This window comes from Paroedura picta, chromosome 5 (genome assembly GCF_049243985.1).
Source record: "Paroedura picta isolate Pp20150507F chromosome 5, Ppicta_v3.0, whole genome shotgun sequence".
NCBI lineage: Eukaryota > Metazoa > Chordata > Lepidosauria > Squamata > Gekkonidae > Paroedura > Paroedura picta.
Window position 1 is genome coordinate 100,490,783 of NC_135373.1, and position 20,964 is coordinate 100,511,746.

At 45.5% G+C, this 20,964-nt stretch overlaps 1 protein-coding gene across 5 annotated transcripts in view; it reads left to right on the forward strand.

The window, feature by feature from the left end:
• The window catches only part of PDGFB (platelet derived growth factor subunit B), a 50,691-nt gene extending 39,517 nt beyond the window's left edge, over positions 1-11,174 (forward strand). For 4 of the 5 annotated variants that reach the window (XM_077339464.1, XM_077339466.1, XM_077339465.1 and 1 more), the window contains exons 5-9: positions 759-848; positions 1,559-1,770; positions 4,122-4,257; positions 5,737-5,907; positions 7,781-11,174. In XM_077339464.1, the coding sequence (XP_077195579.1) occupies positions 759-848; positions 1,559-1,770; positions 4,122-4,257; positions 5,737-5,876 (578 nt within the window). In that variant the 3' untranslated portion in view covers positions 5,877-5,907; positions 7,781-11,174. The remainder of the gene's footprint in view (positions 1-758; positions 849-1,558; positions 1,771-4,121; positions 4,258-5,736; positions 5,908-7,780) is intronic. The other variant, XM_077339468.1, reaches the window with a different exon arrangement.
• Positions 11,175-20,964: the final 9,790 nt, after the last annotated feature.

Below are 20,964 nucleotides of genomic sequence, written 5' to 3' on the forward strand. Positions count from 1 at the left end.
TGTAAAAAGGCAGAAAGTAGAAAAATACCAAAGCATAGAGGTAGATTCCAAGTGGACGCTGGAAGAGGAAGATCCCCTGCTTCCCCACCAAACTGTTCTCCAGTTAAAACCTGAACTTTTAAGTTGGCCCTGTATCTCATCATCTTCTCATTTCTTCACAATCTCAACTTCCACTAAAACACACACGCAGTTTCTGCCTTCTTGGCTATGCATTTCTGTGGCACAACATGCAAGGAAAGGAGTCCGTTATTCTAAGGACAGCCATTCTCTGTCCGGTATAACAATCTGCCTTTTGCTCGTAATCTGCATTTACATTTCCTTATTCAACCCTCTTGATTGCCTCTCAGTCCTATTTGTGCTCCCCCACTCCTTTTTATGCAAAATCAACCAGTTGGCAAATGTTGGGCTGATTAACATATTTTGTTAGGTGTGCAGAAATACGTATTTTCTTTGTGCAGAACATGTTCCTATGAGAACATGCTCTCTGCACTACACTTGTATGGCCAAATCGATCCTCCTGGGAACTGTCCTAGGAAGAACTGTGTTTCTGAGGGTAATCATCTTGGTCTGCGCTGGAAGAACTAGATTTGAGTCCAGTCACACCTTAGATGCCAACCAGGCATCTAAGTGCCTTTCATCAGATATCAATGATTTGCCTTGATTTTATCCCTTTCTTCCTGGACCTGTCAATCGGCACCTGCTTGCCTCAATGCTGTATCTTTTGCATTGCCTTATTTATGTCTTTTTCCCTTTTGCAGAAGAAAACAACTCCAGTTTCTATCTAAACTCTACCAGAAAGCATCCCGGTCAAAATTATGTTCCTTTTTCCCGAGGAAAACGAAGTATAGGTGAGTGTGGGACTTGGGAAGAGTGTGGGACTAAAGTCATGGGGAGAAATGCAGGCCTAAGTCTGGTATAGAAGACCCAAATAGAGAGCATACTGGAGTGCATCTTCTTCTTTTGTTGCATGTGAACTCATGGAAAAGGTGCATCTGGAAAGCAGCGGGTCGGAGCCAATTGGCTGTGTAGTTTTCACACTTTCCCCTCCCCCAGTAGTCCCTTCTGAGTCTGTGAAATCATAAGAGTTGGATGACCTCCAGGGTCATCTAGTCCAACCCCCTGCACAGTGCAGGAACTCACAACTACCTGCTGAGTTTAAAAAAAAAAATTTTTTTTCATTTGAACTTTTATTTTGCTCTTTCTCAGCACATAGTAATACAGAGACACAAGGACCTGGGAAATGACTCGGAACTGTGCATAGAAACTCTGTACCCTTGTCTACCTAAAGTCTTAAGGCCCCTGGTCAATTCCAAATATGTAGGAGGATTACCCCATTCCGCCCCCCTCCTTTTTTTTCTACATACACAAGAAGATATTTTACAAAAATTGTCTGATAATAACCCTGCCTTGATTCCCAGCAGAAACAGGGCTGCACATGGGATGATGCTTAGGTTCTACAGCCATGGGATTGTAAAGGGGACGTTCAATAAAATTAGGAAAGAATATGTTCTTGTCCATCAGAATTGATTTCTCAAAGACGGTTCTCTTTTTGACCCAGTTTCAGGTGGCGAGGAACCCATTGAGCCAGCAGTCATTGCTGAATGCAAGACCCGGGCAGAAGTCTTTGAAATCTCCAGGAGCATGGTGGATCCCACAAACGCCAATTTCATCGTGTGGCCACCGTGTGTGGAGGTGCAGCGGTGCACAGGCTGCTGCAACACCCGAAACATGCACTGTCTTCCTACACGGGTCCGTGTGCGGCACATCCAGGTAGGCAAAGACCTGCATTCCTCTTCACAAATCTCCAGTTTTTCCCATTTGAGCAAGAGTAGAAACCGATACGAACAAGAGGATATGCAGTCCAAAGAGGGTAGAGCAGCAGACTACTAAAAAATGGAAAACTAAACCGTGTGGATCAAGGTAATTGTAGTCCATGGACATCTGCAGTGTCACAGTTTAGCCATCCCTGCACTCCACACAACTGTATACAGACACACACCACTTACCTTTGAATCCCTTCTGAAAACAAAGCTTATAGAAAGACATCGTGTGAATTTGACCTTTGTGAATGCTTCTGTCACAACTCTTTTGCCTAAATTCTCGGCTGATGGATGTTAGGAATTTGGCAAAAGAACTGCAATGTGCCTTTAGCAGCTGAAATTGTTTTCTGACTGGAAGAGTCAACAGCAGGTCCTGTGCTTCACAGTATATATTAGAGGCTGATTCTAGCTGTAATAGTTAGCTGGAATGGTGGATGAGGCCAGGGGAGGAGCTGCACAGGCGCTCTGGGGATCTCTGCCTGCTGAAGAAGTGCCCGTTGCTTCCAGTAGGCTCTGCTTGTATATTTGTAAAGCATGTTTTACAAACATACTGTGACTCATCAGCGCTCTCTCATCCAGCCAAGGCTTGCAACTGCTCACTGCTCAGTCAGATGGAAAAGTGCATCATTCTGTGGTTTGATGATAGCCCTCAATTCATATCTTAAAGCTCCTATCTTAAAGCTACGGCTTTAGTCTGTGTTGTCTTTTGACTTTGCAATTCCCCCTGTGAATTGGCTGACTTGCATTTCATCCTCTGTCATAAGGGCTTCTTGTGTTTTGTCATAACTTGCAGAGGAGCACAAGACTTGCAAGAAGTTCTCCTTTAATGCTCTTCTTTGAATTCTGCATTTGAAAAAAAAAATCTGTTTTGAGCCCCTTATAGAGTATCTGGTGTTTTGCCAGAAGAGCTGCTTTGCTTTGGCAGTCTGTTTATTTCACTTAGCCAGCAGAGGCTTTGGATGCTCTGGTGAGGAAACACATGTAGCCTGTGTCGTGCATGTAAACTGAACAGAGCAAAAGCCGTCTGGAGGCAGAGGCAGAGGCAGCTCAGTGGAAGAACGAGCAGATCGGAATAGACAGCCCTCTGCTCCTCCAGCCGGCCCACACACACCTTGCTCTCAGTTCACACCCCACCAGGCCAGCGGTTTCTCCTCCTCTTCCTGTCTAGAAGTGTTGTAAGCGGATACCTGACAGCTGACCTCTCACTCTGGTTCTGCTGAATGTGATCTTGATGCTTCCTCCCAGACAAATGGTTTAAAAATATTATGCAAATCCCTTGCTTGACCTGTGTGCATGAGGGAGAATTCCACGGGTCGCTTGTGGTCCGAAGGCACATGTCAGAGAACTCATTACACCATCTGTGGGCGGGAAATCCTTTCCTGCAGAAAACCATAGTGATGAGCATGGCGGGATGACACCAGAGACAGGGGATTGTTTTTGTGGAAAATAGCAAGCCAGAGGTCAAAGGCTAGCCCAAAAATGTGACCTGGAAATGCTTCCTCTGAAAATAGAGATCCCTGTATTGTTAGATTGGAAACATTTGTCTAGCAGGCAGCGTGTGTCTGGAGAGTGCCAGAGCAGAGCTTTCAAAGAAGAATAAACAGATAGCTTGGTCAAGGTTTAGTCCAGGGGTAGTTAAACTGCGGCCCTCCAGATGTCCACAGACTACAATTCCAATTCAATTCATGGGAATTGTAGTCCGTGGACATCTGGAGGGCTGCAGTTTTGACTACCCCTGGTTTAGTCTCTGGACAGGATACGTCTGATGCTCTGATCAATGGTAGATTTTTCATTGCTCACAATAGGATTGCAGTTTCTTCCAGGAGAAAGCAGTAGCTAAATTTCAGCCCATTGTCTCAACACCCCACTTGGTTCAGCTGCTGGCATAATCTAGGACTATTTTCTCTGCAGGTCTCTCTCTGCAGTGTATCAGGTCTTTAGTTCCGGCACAGTGTGAGGTGGTGGTGCTGCAAAAGGAAGTGTCTCCTTTCTGACAGGATTGGCAGGATTGGGCGGCCTTCTGGTCTCTCTCAGACCTTTTGGTCCAGTCCAGCAATTCACATCCTAATTATTGGACCGTCATGAGCTCACACATCCATTGTACACTCATGACTCCTGGGTTAGTTCAAGGAAATGATATCGGATGGCCCAAGCTAATGAATGCAGTGATTGCATTGAACTGTGTGGCATCTGAACTGCAGTCAAAGACTGGAAAAGGAATCTGGAGAAATACAGAACACTTTTGATGTTGGTTTTATGCTTGATTCAGCATATCATTTTCTTTTCAATCTCTCTTGAAAGGTCAATAAGATTAGATTTGTCCAAAAAAAGGCAACCTTTAATAAAGCCATTGTGGCCTTGGAGGACCACCTGGAGTGTCGATGTGAGGCCGTGTCGCCCCGACCCCTGAGCCAAGCACGTTCGCATGAGCACAGAGGTGAGTATACCAGAGTTGGTGTTTATGATATGAAGAGAGAGAAGTGCAAAGAAATGACAGGGTTCAGTACCGTACCATTTCATGCATGGACTGCAGAGTTTTCCTACGTTCCTTTGCTCCTGCACCCATTCCAACCCCCAAGAAGATCAATCCTGCAGTTACAGAATCTGTGCAGTGGAATGATTGATGGACAGATGAAGTGAGAAAGGGACGGAATAGCTCCTCCGTCCCTTCCGCTGATTAAAGAGTCCTATTTCACTCCCTTGCCTCTCCACACTCAAGCCCAGTAGTAGTAGTAGTAGTAGTAGTAGTAGTAGTAGTAGTAGTAGTAGTAGTAGTAGTAGAAGAATAAGGTTGGTTCTTATATGCTGCTTTTCTCTACCCGAAGGAGGCTCAAAGCGGCTTACAGTTGCCTTCCCTTTCCTCTCCCCACAACAGACACCCTGTGGGGTGGGTGAGGCTGAGAGAGCCCTGATATCACTGCTCGGTCAGAACAGTTTTATCAGTGCCGTGGTGAGCCCAAGGTCACCCAGCTGGCTGCACGTGGGGGAGTGCAGAATCGAACCCGGCATGCCAGATTAGACGTCCGCACTCCTAACCACTACACCAAGCTGGCTGTTTCTCCATTCAGATCCCACAAGCCCAGGAACAGAAAGGGAATGCAGGAATGGATAAGAATATGAGGAAACTCTTTGTGCCTTCTGTTTTACAATCTTTTGTTTTCCTTCCTCTGGTCCTTTTCAAACAGCTTTTATATTCTGTTTTAGTAGCTGGTTGCTCATTTTCTCCCTGTCGTTTCAGACAGATCCGTTTTAGTAACCAGCTGCTAATGGAATTTATTTACCTGTTCATACAAAACCACTTGCTTTGGGTTAGCAAGGCATAGTTGAGCCAAGTTGGAGGAAAACAGCTTTCCTCTCATGTTCATCTCTTCATTGCACTTCTGAATCGCTGCAGTATGCTGTTTAAAATGCCCATAGTGCTTCCTACAGTGCTGCCTTCCCCCTGCCTTTTCTTGCTGTGCAATATTGCTCCCTATTTTTTATAACATTCTAAGTTGAGCTCTATAGTGCTATACCGGTATAGCAGTTCAGTGCTACAGCAGCACCACGGAGATGCCTTTCCATTGACTCCATTCAGATGCAGTGAGACCGCAGCTGTAGTTGATGGAGTCAAAGCACCTCAATGGAGCTACTGAAGTGCTATATTAGTTTAGCGCTATAGTGCTCAACTTTGAATGTTCAAAGAAATGCAAGGAAGATCATGCAGCAAAAAAGGGTGGGGGAAAGCGGCACTGTTTGAAATGGCTATAGCACTTCAGAGACGGCTCATCAACAGAAGGAAATTAGTTGTATGTAACACCCATCCCTGTATTGCTTTACTCGGATTTGGGCCAACAACAAATGATCTGGTTTAGAATGGTAATGTGAAAGGGGTCTCAGTCACTGTTGCTGCAGTGTATTGTGCTTCCTCCTCCAGCAGCTGCGCCACGACTGAGCACGGTCGGTCCTCTTCCGGCAAGGGCACGAGCACACCGGTTGATGCCACAAAAGAGGAAGCATCGGAAGTTCAAGCACGTACATGATAAGCAGGCGCTGAAAGATATCTTCCCAGCATAGAGATGCTGACAGGTGGAAGTGCAAATATCAGGTAAGACTCAGCTGCTATGCTAGGAGTGCTCTGGAACCGCCATGCACAGGAACAAGACCTCTGCCTCAAAATTTAGGAACAAAGTGTAAGTTGCAGGAGCTGTCCGTTGGGAGAGAAACAAAATTGGGTGCAGCAGAGGAGCATCCCAAGCCAGCATTGTACCAGGGTCACTGGGGCATCTTGGGCAGGGATTGGTTCTAGATGCGGCTTCCTGTGCAGTGCAGGTTCCATTCCTTCCAGCCCACAGTGTGGAAGTCACAAATACTAACGGGTATTCAGTGTGTAACATTCTTGGCAAATGGAGATGCCAACCTTGCCTTTTACATATAAAATGATTTGTGGCTAGCCTATGTAGCTGAGAGCAGTTTAAAATGCAATTCCTTGGCAGTCACGTGAGAACCACCCTTAATTTACTTTTTGTATTTGGAGTACAAAAAACGAGAGGAAGAGACAAGGAATAAATATTTCCTTCGCTGGGATTTCTCTTAAGGAGGAAGGCTGATGGTTGTACCAATCTTTGATTATTCTTAAGAAGTTATCACCTGTCCAGGAAGGGAGGGAGGCAGGCAGGCAGGCAGGCAGGTAGGCAGGCATAACAGGTACAGAAAAGACATAGACCTGCCAACTGAGATGCCGCATCAAAGGGAAAGAACAAGTTTCTAGTCTCTTGGGCTGACAGCTTCGCTCCTGATTGATGGGATCCCTAGAACAAAGAAGTGGCTCCAAGTGTGGCCATTGTAGCTTTGCTAAGGTCTGGCAGAAAAAGAACTATATGCCCGTTTTCCCCCCTGCTTCCCTCTGCCTACATACCCCAGTGTCCCCTCTTCCTCTTGATTAGCCTTTACCGTCACACTATATCTTCCTCCTCTATCTTTCTCTAAATAAAATAAATCCAAATTCTATAGGAAAATTAAATACTGGATTTAGTCAACTAAATAGCTTTCCCCCCTAAAAGAGAAGATTCCTATAATTTCTTATCATTTTTGCCTTCATTTGAAAAATGTGTTAATGGGCTTTTTCCAATAGCCTCCTTCCTCTCAGGGACACAGGAAAAGCCAGGCCTTTTTCACTGCTGCTGTAGGAATGAGGCAGGCTTAGGGCCTCCCAACGGAGCTGGAAGGCAGGTTGTATTATGTTATTTATTTGTTGTGAGGAGCTCAGGGGCAGCTCAGACAGGCTCGGGGTTAACAACCTGGTTTGATTAATTTAAATACTGACCATTTTGTACTTTTGTTGTTATCAGGCCTTTTGGTCCTGGGCCCATTCTGCACACATAGGATAATGCACTTTCATTGTGCTTTGGCAGCTGGATTTTCCTGTGCGGAACAGGAAAATCTACTTTGAAAGTACATAGAAAGTGCATTATCTATTGTGTGCAGACTAGGCCCTGACTGTGGTGGAAGAAAGACGCAGTATACAAATGCCCTAAATTAAAAAAAATAGTGCCAGGCATCTTTCATACACATGTTCAAAATCCCTCTTCATGTGGCCTTTTCCCCCTTCTGATAGCCCAAACATTGGCATTTCTACCAGTCCGTAGCCTCTTTGAAGACTGGGACAGGTGAAGATAAAATGTTTGACATCCTGAATTTAGCACTGACAAGTTTAGCGCTTGGAAATTGTAACAGCAACGAGATTTTTTTTTCTTCTTCTGATATATTGAGAATATGCTTAATACATTTTTAGGCTTTGGTCTCTAACCGTGAGGACTAGAAATTTTCTAGGTTTGTTTTAAAGCTTTAACGAGGCTCTGTCAGCCATAACCCTTACGTTGAGAGTATATTGTCCATCTCCTGCAAGAATAACGGGAATGAGAAGACTGGTAGGAGAAGATGGAATCTAAACGTTCTTTTTCTGTTTGTTTATCTTGCAGGTTTATTATTTAATATATTTACTGTATTGCCCCCATGGGGTCCTCAGAATTTTTCTCTCCGTCCATCTGCCTCATCGCTTGTTCTGGACGGCAAATGGTGCTTTCCAATCCCTCACTCGCTGGATGTTCTCCCACCAAAGTTTACCCTTCAGGTTCTTTACTCCGTAACCACATTTCAGCGTTCTCCCAAAGGAAGCAACTGTGGACAGAGAATAAACAACTTGAAACACAGTCATTTGAATGGACTCTCTGCTTCCTGTTGCAGCACACCCAAATGGAAATGTGGCACTTGTGGTCCCGATCGCCTTTTTGAAGGGGGACGAAAAAACAGGGAGAAGGGTATTTTCTCTCCTACCCCCCCCCCTCAATCCAGACATTAGCTGGGCTTAGACTGTTTGGGCTCAATGCAAAGCAGTTGGACTGGCATCCCATGACAGCAAATGCACTAAGGACTTCTGTTGTTATGTCTGAATAGATTTTTTTTTAATTGTGTGTATGTATATTTTTATTTTTAAAACCACTAAACCACACCATGCCTCGGGAAACAGAAACAAAGAAAACAAAATACATCTACCTTCTGTACTCTGCTGTCAACTGGACTGTGTGCAGGAAAATGAACAGAAAAGGAGCTGCAGTTGGGGACACCTTGGGTCAAAGAGACCGTTTTTGCACATGACTATGGAGGGCGTGGCTTATCCTGGGTGGGGCGGAGTGGTATGTACAGCTGTGAAATTTCATTTATGGACTTATTCCATAGGAGGAACTTGTTGCTGGATTTTGGTATAACCTGAAGAGTGTTATAGTGGGAAAAGGAAACTTGCAGTGTATGTACCATGTGCGGTGTGGATTCATGAGGAGAGGAGATGGAGGATGGAGGTGATGGAGTCTCCTGTTGCTCCTTCAGCTGTTTTGGACAGCAAAGGGGGTTGATCTTCAGAACCTTTCCTCTTTCCCAGCAAGCCAAAGTGCTTCAGAGGCCAGGATCAGATGGTCTACTGGCCATTGGAAGCAGGTTTAGGTGAGTCCCATGGTTGCATTGTACGGAAAACAGTCAAGGCATATCTTCTTGCAGATTTACCCTCATCTCCAAACATACAGTAGCTTCACTTTTTACACCTGCCTAATGTCAGTAGAACATAAAATTACAGAGTAGACTGAAGCTGATCATTTAGGGTTAAAGTAAGTCTCCAACTCTGCTGGATTGTTGGGGCAGCTGCTTCCATGACTGCTAGACTCTGTTCCCTGGGAGAAGGGGTGTAAGCTATGAGGGAGTACATAGAAGGATGCAGGTCCCAGTGGCATCTCTGCTGGACACTCTGCTAGGCAGAGTACAACCCCTTCATGTGAACTTGAGAGAGCCGCTACCGTGCAGGGTGGACTGTACTAGACGGAATGGATGACTCATTGGGTTGATTCACTTACATACATTATCGCCAACTGTACATCTGCCGGTCATAAGTGTCCCTGAGTGAGACCTTATTTACAGGCACTTCTTATTGCTTCTTCACCTCCATCCCTCTTCTGATGGAATTCTCTTAGTTAAGAATGTGCAAATGCTCAGGATACTAACACATGAATACCATTGGATGACCATCTTCTGGTCTGATGAAAATGCAATTGTGCCCTAATTGTACAAAGCCCCATAGTAGCCATAACAGATTATGAACGATATAGAGATGCATTCTCAACTCCCACGTGGCACATTTGCGCCTCATGCCTACTTCCAGTGTGTCTAACCAGAGTCCTCAGACAAAGATCCAGTCAATGGCATTCACTAGTCATGTGGGAAGGAAAGAAAGCTGGAAGAGCAAACCAACCCACATTCACCTTGTGCTATTTTTAAGCTTCCCCTCCTGTCTTTTGTTTCTAGGATACTGGGACAGGTAGTTCGTTTCCATAGTTCAAAAAGCCATTCCAGATCACCAAAGAATGAGACCCCGTGAAGGTTTTGAGCAATTGGGAAGAGTGAGACACTGACCTGTTTACAAGAATGATGTAAAACAAAATCAAAAGAAAATAAGTCTGTTCACTCAGATGGAGGAAAACATACGGTGGGAAAAGCTAGTGGGGAAAGCAGAGAAGAATAGAATAAACTAGGCCTGGAAACATTGAGAGAGACAAACATTTTACTTTCCATCTACCTCTTGGGCACTTTTTGTTCACTCTATTCTCTTGCTCCAAAGGAGAAGGGGCAGAGTCAATCATGATGTGCAGGAGACATGGACAGGGGTTGATTTTGCTCCTCCGTCCCAAGTGAGTTCTCCATAGGTCTCATCCTTCCTCTCAGCTGTTTCTCTCTTTCCCAAGTTCAAATGTGGAGTCCTAAGCACACAGGATGTTTATTCTGTTTAAATGCACCTCAGAAGATTTGCTAACTACACCCTTGGAAAGTAAGGTGGGTACAGAACAGCACATCAATGCTAGCTAGGAGGTAATGGGTGAGCCTACATGGCCACACAAGTGAAAACAAGACTGTGCAGACTCGGTGGAGTGGGATGGGAGGAAGAAATAAACCCTTTGGGGGGCCCTTAAGATGTGGAACCAATGCCAAATGCTTCGGAGGAGCGGAGGATGATGTAAGACACACTGGGTGCCTACTGAGGTGAAAGGTGGGGTATAAATAAGTAAATAAATCCTAACATTAGGGCTGGTTTAAGTTATTTTGGTGAAACTAAGTTTTTCTTGTTCCTTTCCCTTGTATGGAGCAAGGGAAAGGGGGCAGCAACCAGGAAAACAGCTGGAGGGCACTAATCTCTAGTCTCCTCCCTCAGTGCTTTGTTTTTTTAAATCCTAACAGCAGTCCCTTTTCCATGATCCATAGAAATGAATGGGCACTCCACTCACTTGGAAGGAATGAGGGGAAAGTTGGGTTCAGTTTCCTCTCCCCCGTTGGACCCATTAGAACCTCTTGTTCAAGGGATATGGAGTGATTGTGGACAATGTATCCCTCAAGCCTGCATTTTCACAGAATGCCCGGAATTTTCTTAGCCCAGGCCACCGTCTGTAGATGGTCCACTCCCAAAGCCTTTGGGCAGGAACACCTGATCAAATTGTGTTTTGTGGTTTACATCAAGAAACATGGTGGAAAAATTAATGCATCTTCTAGTGTCAGTGTACAGTTCCATGGAGGAGGCCAATAGTTTGACCAAAAACGTGGTTTTGTTCACAGGTCTCCTCTATCCCAGCCTTACACCTAGAGCTTTCTTTCTGACTCTCAGATACTTCTTCCTCTCCACTCTTGTCCTTCATGTCTTAAAGACCATTTGTTTTCCTGCATCTTCCAATTTGCAAGGGTGGTAAGGCCTTTTTCTCTTCCCCTGTCCCGTTTTATGTAAAGTTAATTTATACTCAGTACTGTATTTAAAAGTTGTTTAAAAAAATACTAAAATCAAAACTCAGTGGTTTAGTGTTTTATTTGTGTGCTGAACCTAAAAGTATCCTAGAGGGATGGCTGGGGGGGAAGTAACCCCAAGGTTAAATTTACAGACCAGAGCTTATTTCATTTGGTACACTATGGGCCTATTGGGTCTATTCCACATGCTCCTCCGGAAGAAATGTAGAGTCCACCTTTAAGAACAACGAAGTTTTATTCAAGGTATGAGCTTCCATGTGCATGCACACTTCCTCAGATACAATGTCAGGAGATGAAAGCTCCTCCTGATACACAGGGTCACTATTTTAAGTGAACACATTAACATGTTTATTATCAACTTTGGTATGTGCAAATGCACATCCAAAACAAAACTGGGTTTCCAGTAGAGCCTACCAAACCTGGAAAATACATGCGTTGCTCTATTCATACTACATGGCAATCATGCACATAGCACAACTATTATTTATTTTGTAACATTTATATCCCACCTTTCCGCCCTCATAAGGGCCAGACAGCTAACAAATTAAAATAGCCAGCTTGGTGTAGTGGCTAGGAAAGGTGGCTTCTAATCTGGAGAGCCAGGTTTGATTCCCCGATCTTCCATGTGCAGCCAGCTGGGTGACCTTGGGCTCATCACAGTCCTGTTAGAGCTGTCAGTCCTACCTCCCTCACAGGGTGTCTGTTGTGCGGAGAGGAAGGGAAGGCAATTGTAAGCCGCTTCTACTTCAAATAGTGAAGAGCAGAATATAAAAACCAACTTTTCTTCTTCATCATCATCATATATAATAAAAGTTACATTTAAACCCAAACAGCACATCATTAAATCAATTACAGTCAGAGCTTAAAAATACAATGACATAAACAGCAATGAAAACATTGGGCAGGAAGGAGGGGGCTATTCAGGGAATGTGAAATGAAACAAAAAGTCCTCACCCACTTGTGGGAGATGGTAACAAGAGGGGAAGAGGTGGATCTTCCTGGAGAGAGTGTTCCAGAGTTTGGTTGTCAGTACTGAAAAGGCCTTCTCCTGGGCTGCCACTCACGTGAGTTCAGAATGGGGTGGACCCATCCTCTGTAGAGTGCCCCAAAAGTAATGTCAGAAAAGGGCTATTGTACCAACCGGATATGGTTGCTGATCTCATAAAAAGCACAATTTCAACTGGCATCATGTGAAATTAAGCCTTGTCTCTCCCAAAACAGACACCTAGTACAGCCAAATCTAGACAAGCTTGTCTCAAGCAGGATGAGTCACTTCTCTTACATTTGATGTGACTCATTGTTTGTTGTGGGTCCCAAAAGGATTGTCCACCCAAACAACATCCTTCTTATCAGTGAGTGTGCTATAGTGGGTTGAATAATTTGCTGAACGTTCCATGTCTGGCATCCTACTAAGGCTGGTGCTGTCCAGAGGACAATGTCTGGGAGTTGTTAGTAGTACACAGAAAGGTAAATCTCGGCTGTCTTGGAGTGTCTCTTGGGCTTTATGCCAAAGTCCATAAAGCAGAAGGCATAACAATGACCTTCTTATTTCATAGGGATTAGTATCAACGACTGTGATGATTGCCCCACATACCGTAATTACTGCATGGATAAACAGGGAACATTCAGATATGGTTGTAATGCCACAGTAATGCCACAGTAAAGTACCCCATTTTGAATTGACGTATGGCCAGAACACTGAACTGGAATAGAAAATGCCACATTAAGTGCACTTGATTACAACTGATTTTCAGACTTCCTTTCTTGAAATTCCTGAGGAATTTGGGACTTCTCTGAAAAGGCTTTCCAGGTGTTGAAGCACGCTTTTAAAGCCATTGTCCTCAAATGATTGTATCTTATACGATGCGCATCTACTATGGAAGTTTTCCATGTTGCAGAGAATTCTGGGGGGCATATTCAGTTCACCCCCAGCCAGCCCAGTGGGGCATTTCTATCATCATACATGGACTGACCATGTACTCTTACATACCCAACACCTTTGCAATACCAATAATAAGCAAATGAAAAACACTCTTTCAGAGATGCTCATCCACCATTACTGATCTTGTTGTAGAATACCTGAGATAATTCTAAGGTTTCCCAGGAACACAGTTTGAAAACAAGCACAGATTTAGATTTAAACTATTGTGATGATCAGAATTCCACAGTTCAAGACATGTCCCCATTGACAAATTTGTTCTCATTTGAGAACACAGTCTAACGTTCTCACTGACCGTTTATGCACTGGAGGTTTCATGCCGGGCTGCAGGCTGGAGTTTTAATCATGGCAGGTAACCCCACCTCTTCCTGCACCCACATGGGGGACCATTTGGCCTGGTGCACCTCATCCACCCCCCATTTGTGCTCCTGCACAGGAGCTGGGGCAGTGAAGTTCCCAGTGCGTAAACGGTCACTGAGCACTTTCCCCTCCCATTCCTTCTAATGTATTCAAACCATTCCAGAAAACTCCTCTCCCACTTTACTGTTTACTGTGTTTAAAGCCCTGCAAACACTGAATGCATTCTACCCACTTAGTCATTGTCTAGACAGATCCAGCTCCTATGAGTTCAGAAGGGCACATTAGTTCCCCTTCCGGTGAATGAGGGAAGGCCGTACTTATACCTGTGTGCTATGCTGCAAGGCATTGTCACAGCGCAGTTAGCACAGCTGACTGATATAAACAGTGGCTTGGGCCCTAACCAGCGTGAGTGGAGTGGAACTTTAGAGAGGTGATGAGCAAATGTGCTTCTGCATCACTGTTACCTTCTGTGTTGCCCAGAATCGTGCTCCTGTGGGTCAGTGTGGGGAAAAGTGGGAACCTACAGTGGGAAGGAGAATCGGTAAAAACTGACCTACCCTTTTCTGCAAGAGGAATTGCTTATCTGTCAGAAGAGCTGCTCTTGTGTTGATGGAACAGCGTATTGTGCACTGGTCCACCAACAGCTGTTGGGATTTCCGTCTCTTTCTGGATTAACTTTTGGATCCCTTTTCCCCCTTCTTGCAGAAGCCTTAGTTGCTGTGGCATACAGAGACAGAACTGGAAGAGAACTCTGCAGCTTGGGAAGGCTCTTGCAAAGTCAACGTTGGCTTGCGAAGTGTGTGTGTGTGTGGGGGGGGGGGGAGATAACTGACTTGTGCCTTGGCCGGTCAGTCAGTCAGTGTTTATTCGGTCAATTGACCCATATAAAAGATACATCTGCAGAAACTGCAACAATCAATGATAGAAATAGATCAATATGATGCTGCATAAAAATATTAAGGTAATAAAACAATGTTAAAAACAATGCATTGTCGGAATCAAATGTAATTATTGTGGGTAGGGGACATCTGGAGTTTGACTACCCTTGATGTAAGCAGTCCAGCACTGTGTAAAACCCCAGCCTTAGTTTCTAAGGCAAGGGTGAGCTAATCCCAGGTGATTCACAGTGGATCGAACACTCTGGCTCTGGACCCACAGGGTGTCTGCACTGTCTAGGGCTCTTTGCAAAATAGAATAGCTCTTAGCACAAATCTCATTCCCTCCCCCCACCCCCGATTTCTAGAACTCCTGAGGTCTGACCCGTCCCCATTACTATAGTAACCAGTCAAGTTGACTGCATTGCTGCTACTACTCTCTACTGAAGTCATAAATAAGAACCCCAACACAAAATGCTGTTCTTTAAAAATTGCATATAAGAAGCTAAGCAATGGTATCTCTCAGCCTCAAGGCCTACATAAACATGACATTGTCCTCACAACCTTCCCACATCCACCACTAGGACCTTCAGCCAGCCATGCCCTGTGGGTCTGGTGTTCAGAATTCAGTTCCCAGGGGAACAGGGCCAATTGAGAGAAGTAGCTTAAACCTCCTCCCAACACCATTTTCCCAACCTGAAATGGCCCCAGGGAGCTGCTGTCTGACTTCCTCAGGGAAATGTACATATACTGAGGGCTACATGTTGGTTTTGCCAACTGAGCAGCCCAGGGCCATGTCAAGTTGGGAAAACAAGGGAGGGGAAAAGGGTAGGCCTCATTCTAGTCCTGAGCCAAATCAGGCCCCTGCACTCATGGGAGCTGTCTTTCAAGCATCAAACTTCCAGGGCATTTACCTGTGGCAGACCCAGGGAGGATGTGATGGTATTCTTAGTAGATCAATAAAATAATCTTAGTAGGGTGACCAGCCCTCCTTTGTGGCAGGGGATCCTCTGCCCTGGATCCCTGTATTCCTCTACCTCTCAGAGTGGTGGTGGGAGATTTTCTGAATTGCTGGGAACAATCAGATCTATATCTGCGGCTCAATCTACAATTGGTTTGCAGAAATGTAGGAAGGAAAAATTCTTCAAGCTGACTTGCTCACGCAATGCTTGTGCAATGCCCTGTTTCCCCATAAAGGGTACCTACCTCTTGTCACTGATCAAAATCAGGAGGCCTGCAAACCTGCAAGAGTTATGATGTCACTGCAGGGCATTGAATGGGGGCCACGTGTCAGCTCTCTTTTTGCAGGATTTTGACATCCTCAGGCATTTCTTTGCAGCACCCAGAATTAGAATGGGTTTGGTTTATGACTGTTGCTTGGTTTGTTAATTGCTTTGGATAGTGTAAGACAGCACTCATATTTCTCAAATATATTCCTAAATGTAAACATATCTTGACCCCAAAGACTCAAAATGAACTGTGCAACAAACATTAAGCATAACAATGCACAGCTGCACACATTAATGTAAACACAGACTTCGGCAGTAATTTCATTTTTAGTATTATAAATATTAACTGTAGAATATGAGGCTCCTTGTAATATCTTTTCCTTGCAGCATCAAGTATGTGGCTTTTGTGTATGCTCTCAGTGTTTTTTTGCTATTCTGTGACATTCTTTAGCATGTGCACACACAGCTGATGAGGCTAAGTGAGCTCAGTTATGCTCACATTTCTCTGGATCTCTCATGGGCAAACTGTTAATTTCATCTGGCCTACCTTATATGTTGTAAAGACCATGTTGTAAAGACTGCTGAAGAAAGAAAGAAGAAAGAAAGAAAGAAAGAAAGAAAGAAAGAAAGAAAGAAAGAAAGAAAGAAAGAAAGAAAGAAAGAAAGAAATAGAGCAAGTGGGAAAAGTCAGCTAAATACTATTCACTAGCAAGGAATATTCATGGCTGGGTTTTCCACTCTGCAAAGCCTGCTCATTTGCTCCTCCCCCTCTGTCTCAGCTGGTCATATCAACAGTCTCAGTGATGCAGAGATATCATCAATGAAACCAGGTTCTAGCTTTTGCAGCCAGTGGGGTTATCAGGCCTCTCAGATGGCTGCCTCCTGTCAGAGGAATGTCATGTGAAGTCTCAGCATTCCATTCCTTCTGGGGTCCCACCCTTGGCAAAATAACCCATTCCTATTAGAGATAAGAGAACCACAGGATAAAAATTAATCCTAAATACAGGTGCAATACAGGTGTGAAAGCCAAAATATTACCTGGATGTTGTACACTACATTTACAACTTGGAACATTTGCAAATATGGGAATGTCCCAGTGCTCTAAGAGTGCCAATTCCCCTGCATGCACTGTCTCATTTGTACCCATAAATATTCTCCCAAGGCTATCACCCAAAGTTCCACGGATATAATAATAATGTTGGGTTTTTATACCACACTTTTCACTAACTGAAGGCGTCCCAAAGTGGCTTACAAACACCTTTCACTGGGACAGAGATAGCTCTAAGAGAAGTAGGAATAAGAGAGCTCTAACAGAACTGCTCTGTGAGAAGAGCGCTAAGAAAACTGTAGCTAGGGCCAAGGTCATGCAGCTGGCTGCATGTGGAGGTGTGGGGGGAGTCAAACCCGGCTCACCAGATTACAGGCTGCTGCTCTCAACCACTACACCACACTGGCTCCCATAAGGGAACCTGACTACTACTAAGATTTAAGAGGGCAAAGGAGAAATTATTGGCCCTGGATATAGGTGAGGAGCTATGGAAATCAGCCTCTTCTCCTCTATACTTTTCCAAGTTCACTTTGGATACCGTCCTCCAGGCAAGATCACACCAAAGCAGGGGGGAATGGCAGCGGAGCCAAGGGAAACCCGGAAGCTAAATTTAAATCCGCTGCAATTTGAGGGGAGGTTGTAGCTGCGTTTCCCGGCATGTGTCCCCGGTCCTTCTCCCACAGCTAATGTGCACAGGTGAAAAACTTAAAGGCTGTTCTTAAATGTGATGGTATCAGGTTTCTGACATGTGAAAATCAGAAAGGCTGTTTTGGATTCACCGGTACCAGGTTACTGAATCGATTGATACCCATATAATCACATTTTGGCCTTCCTGTGCTTTACAATGCACGTACGATTTCGGTTTCGAATAATATGCCACATTAGCTCTGTGAAAGGAATTCAGCAGCTGTTTGGGGAAGGAGGTCCAGTGTCCAACGCTCTACTTTATTATGTGGTGGGCTGTTCACTCCCCTCCCCATCCAAGAGGGCCATGCAGAATTAGTCTCTGCCCTGGGATGTGAAATCCGAAGGGTGCTGAACCCACAGCCTCCTGTAGAGGGTTCTTTGAGAAGGGAGAGAGAATGCCTAAGCTGTGTTCATTTAGTCATGGGAAGATAAGAGGCCATGCTCAAGCACACTGCTCAATTTGCTTGTGGGTTGAGTGAGGGTATGGGTGGAACAGCTGTGGCGAGGTGTGGGTTTTTACAATGTCTCAAGACGAGCATAGGAGAGATTGTAGCAGACCGGCAATATGCATCAGGATCAGGGCACCTCTGAGTCCCTAGAAAGGGGATGGCAGGGGAAGCTCTAAAAAGCAGTCCAGGATGGGCAAAATTGCTGCTTTTAGCTGTGTTATTTCCCATCTAATACACCTCCCTAGAGGGGGAAGCACAGGGACAAGCTCCACTTGAAAGCTCCCCAACCCCAACTTTTAGGGACTCAGCAAGACCCAAGCTGGGTTGTTCCTCATGGTGTCTAGTTTCAGCCACGGATAAACCTCTTTTGAAATACTCCTCCTGCCCCATCTCTCTGTGGGCCAAAACGGACACTGTGGCAAAAGGTCTTTTTTCGAAGTGGCAGCTTCATGGGCAGCTGCAGGGTAAAGCAACCATGACGCATTCACCAAGGGTGCCTGCTGATGTTTTATCTTCACCAAAGCAATCTGCAGCCAGTCAAAGTATATATTTTCCAGAGGGGGCCTAATCATATTGCCAGAGGCGCACGTGATCCTGAGAGTTACGCACCCGCCTCGCCTGCCCTTTTGCAGGGGGTTCTGGGAACCATTCTCCGTTTGCACAAGGAGCAGGCCATGCCAGAAACAAGCGCAGAGGCCGTGGCTCAGTGGTAGAACATCTGCTCGGCATGCAGAAGGTCCCAGCTCCATCACCAGCACCTCAAAGGATCTGGCAGCAGGCAGTGCGGAATCCTGGGGAGCCCCTGCCAGTCAGAGGAGACAATACCGACTGGGATGGACCCAGGGTCTGCTTTGGCACACTGTGGCTCTGTAGGTTTGGTTGCTTCCTCTTGGCCACACAGGAGACAGGCTGCTTCTGTCGTAGGATGACGTCAGCATGATGCCCTCATGATGCAAACGGTGGGATGGGGAGTAGCTGCCTCTGTGTGGAAGCCAAGACAGGGAGGGGAGGGGAGGGGAGCTAGCATCACTTTTCTCCCAGCTGAGTGTGAGTGTTGCCATTCCACGGTGAAGGGGAAAGGGGGATTCTCCAGAAGGTTGGGGAGCAGGGTTTCCAGCTCCAGGTTGGGAAGTATCTGGAGATTTGAGGAGTGGAACTCAAGGAGGGCAGGGTTTGGGTGGCGATTCAATAGGGCATGATGCCATAGAGTCCGCCTTCCAAACCTAGCGTTTTCTTCAGGCAAACTGGTCACTGTCACTTGGAGATCAGTCATAACTAAGTTGTAACTAGGCTTTCCATGTCCAGGCTGGGAGGAGCTCCAGCCACCACCTGGAATTTGACAACTCTAGGGTATAGTCTCTATGGGGCTTTTTATCCACTCACAGCTCAAATAAATCCCTCCTGCCTACACTGAATTTGATTTCCATTTGGATTTTGGGTGCTTTAAATTTTCCCTCTGCAACAAGCATGGTTGATCTGGAGGGACCCTATCTTTCGCCTGCAATATCCAGAAGTGGTTATAAGCCTCGATATTTGAAAAATCGCCATCAGTAAGCATATAGATATTCGCTTTTTTTATAATTAACTCCCTTCTCCATGCCTTGTAGCAAAGCAATCTTCCCTGATTGGCCACGGTGTCAGTTCAAAGTCTTCCTGGTTCCCAGTTGCAAGGCTTGTCTTAAAGTGGCTGCTCTCCAGAAGCCCTAACTTCTCTCAGCAGAAATTTGCCTCTTGGATTTATTCCCCCCCTCCTCTGCTGTCTCCAATCCTCTCTCCCCCCCTTCAAGAAAAGAAAGAGACTCCTGCTGTGCTTTATTCCCCTCTGAGCTTCCCCAGTCAAGGGCAGAACACATTCTATTTCAATGGGGGGGGGGTAGAGGAAGACCCGAGTTCAAATTGATTTGAATTCAGCTGGATCCACAATGGAAAAAACAATATAAGTGGAGAATCAGCTCAGGTCAGGGGCAGACACAGTTGTGGTTGCCTTGGTGCTTGTATGTCAGTGTGACAGGCCACAAGGAAGAGTAGTAGGCAAGCAATCAGGGGGATGAGGATGTGACCCCGCAGGTGTCCTGGCCATCTTCATCACATTCACCCACATGGAAGCATCCAGAGAGAAGCCAGCTCAGAGAAGCTCCTTTCTCCTTCTCCACCTACCCCTGATGAAAGACATATTTGAGGGGATACTTTGGATCTAGCGTTCTTTGCAGTGTAGTATGTTGGCCTCCTGCTTGAGTTCTGGCTCTGATAGGTCCAGGATGAAGCCCTCTATGTGCCCAGCACTAAAAGACCAGAAGATACGGACATTCAGTAAGACCGGAGTGATCTGAACACTCCACTAAGAACAACTAACAGGACAACTATCAACTAACATGACCTTCATCCGTTCAACAGTCTGGAAGCAATGAAGCCAGAGGTGCTTGGTAGCATGAAGTTTTAGAGGCTGACAGTCGATGCCTGTTTCGTTTTGAGTGCCTGCTGTGATTTGTGGGGTTCTTGTGAAAATGGGAGGGGAACCGCACAAATGGGGAGATGCTGGCCCTCCAAGCAGGAATCCAGCCATCTCTCACATTGTTGCAAAAATGCCAACCATCCCACCCAGCCTGCTGTTTTGACTCTCACACCTCCATCCTGACAGGCAGGAGCATCTGCTTCCCCAAGGGCCGGATTTCGCCTGCACTGGGGCATTACTAATCCATTTTCATAGCCACAGCTGCATTTTACAGTGGTAGAAATGACTCTTTTGGCCGGCTGCGAGGTCAGATAACACCACTCAAGAAACTCTGGCGCGGCCAGTTTATCCTGGTAGCACAATCAACAAACAAACAGGAGGGAAATATCCTTGGTTCGATTCTTCCCTTTGCTCCGCCAAGCCTTGCTTTGAGCCATGGGATTCTACAGGTTGATGCTTTTATCAGAAAGGGCCTAAGGATTATAAGCCTCCCGAAAGAGCCGATTCAGACTTCCCCGGATGATTGCAAAAGGTGTCTCAGCATCCCCAGCGCCTGGTGTCATCCAGCGTGAATGCTGCATAAACATAAGCATATAAGCCATCTGACTCCAATTACTTGGAGATAAGGAGACAAGCAGTTGAACTGATTTCCAAATAAATGTGTAATAACAGAGAGTTCTCTTCTGGTCAATCTCATCAGATCTCGGGAGCTAAGGAGGGTGGGCCCTGGCTAGGATTTGGATGAGAGGCTCCAAGGAAGACCGGGGTGGTGACACGGAGACAGCCAATGGCA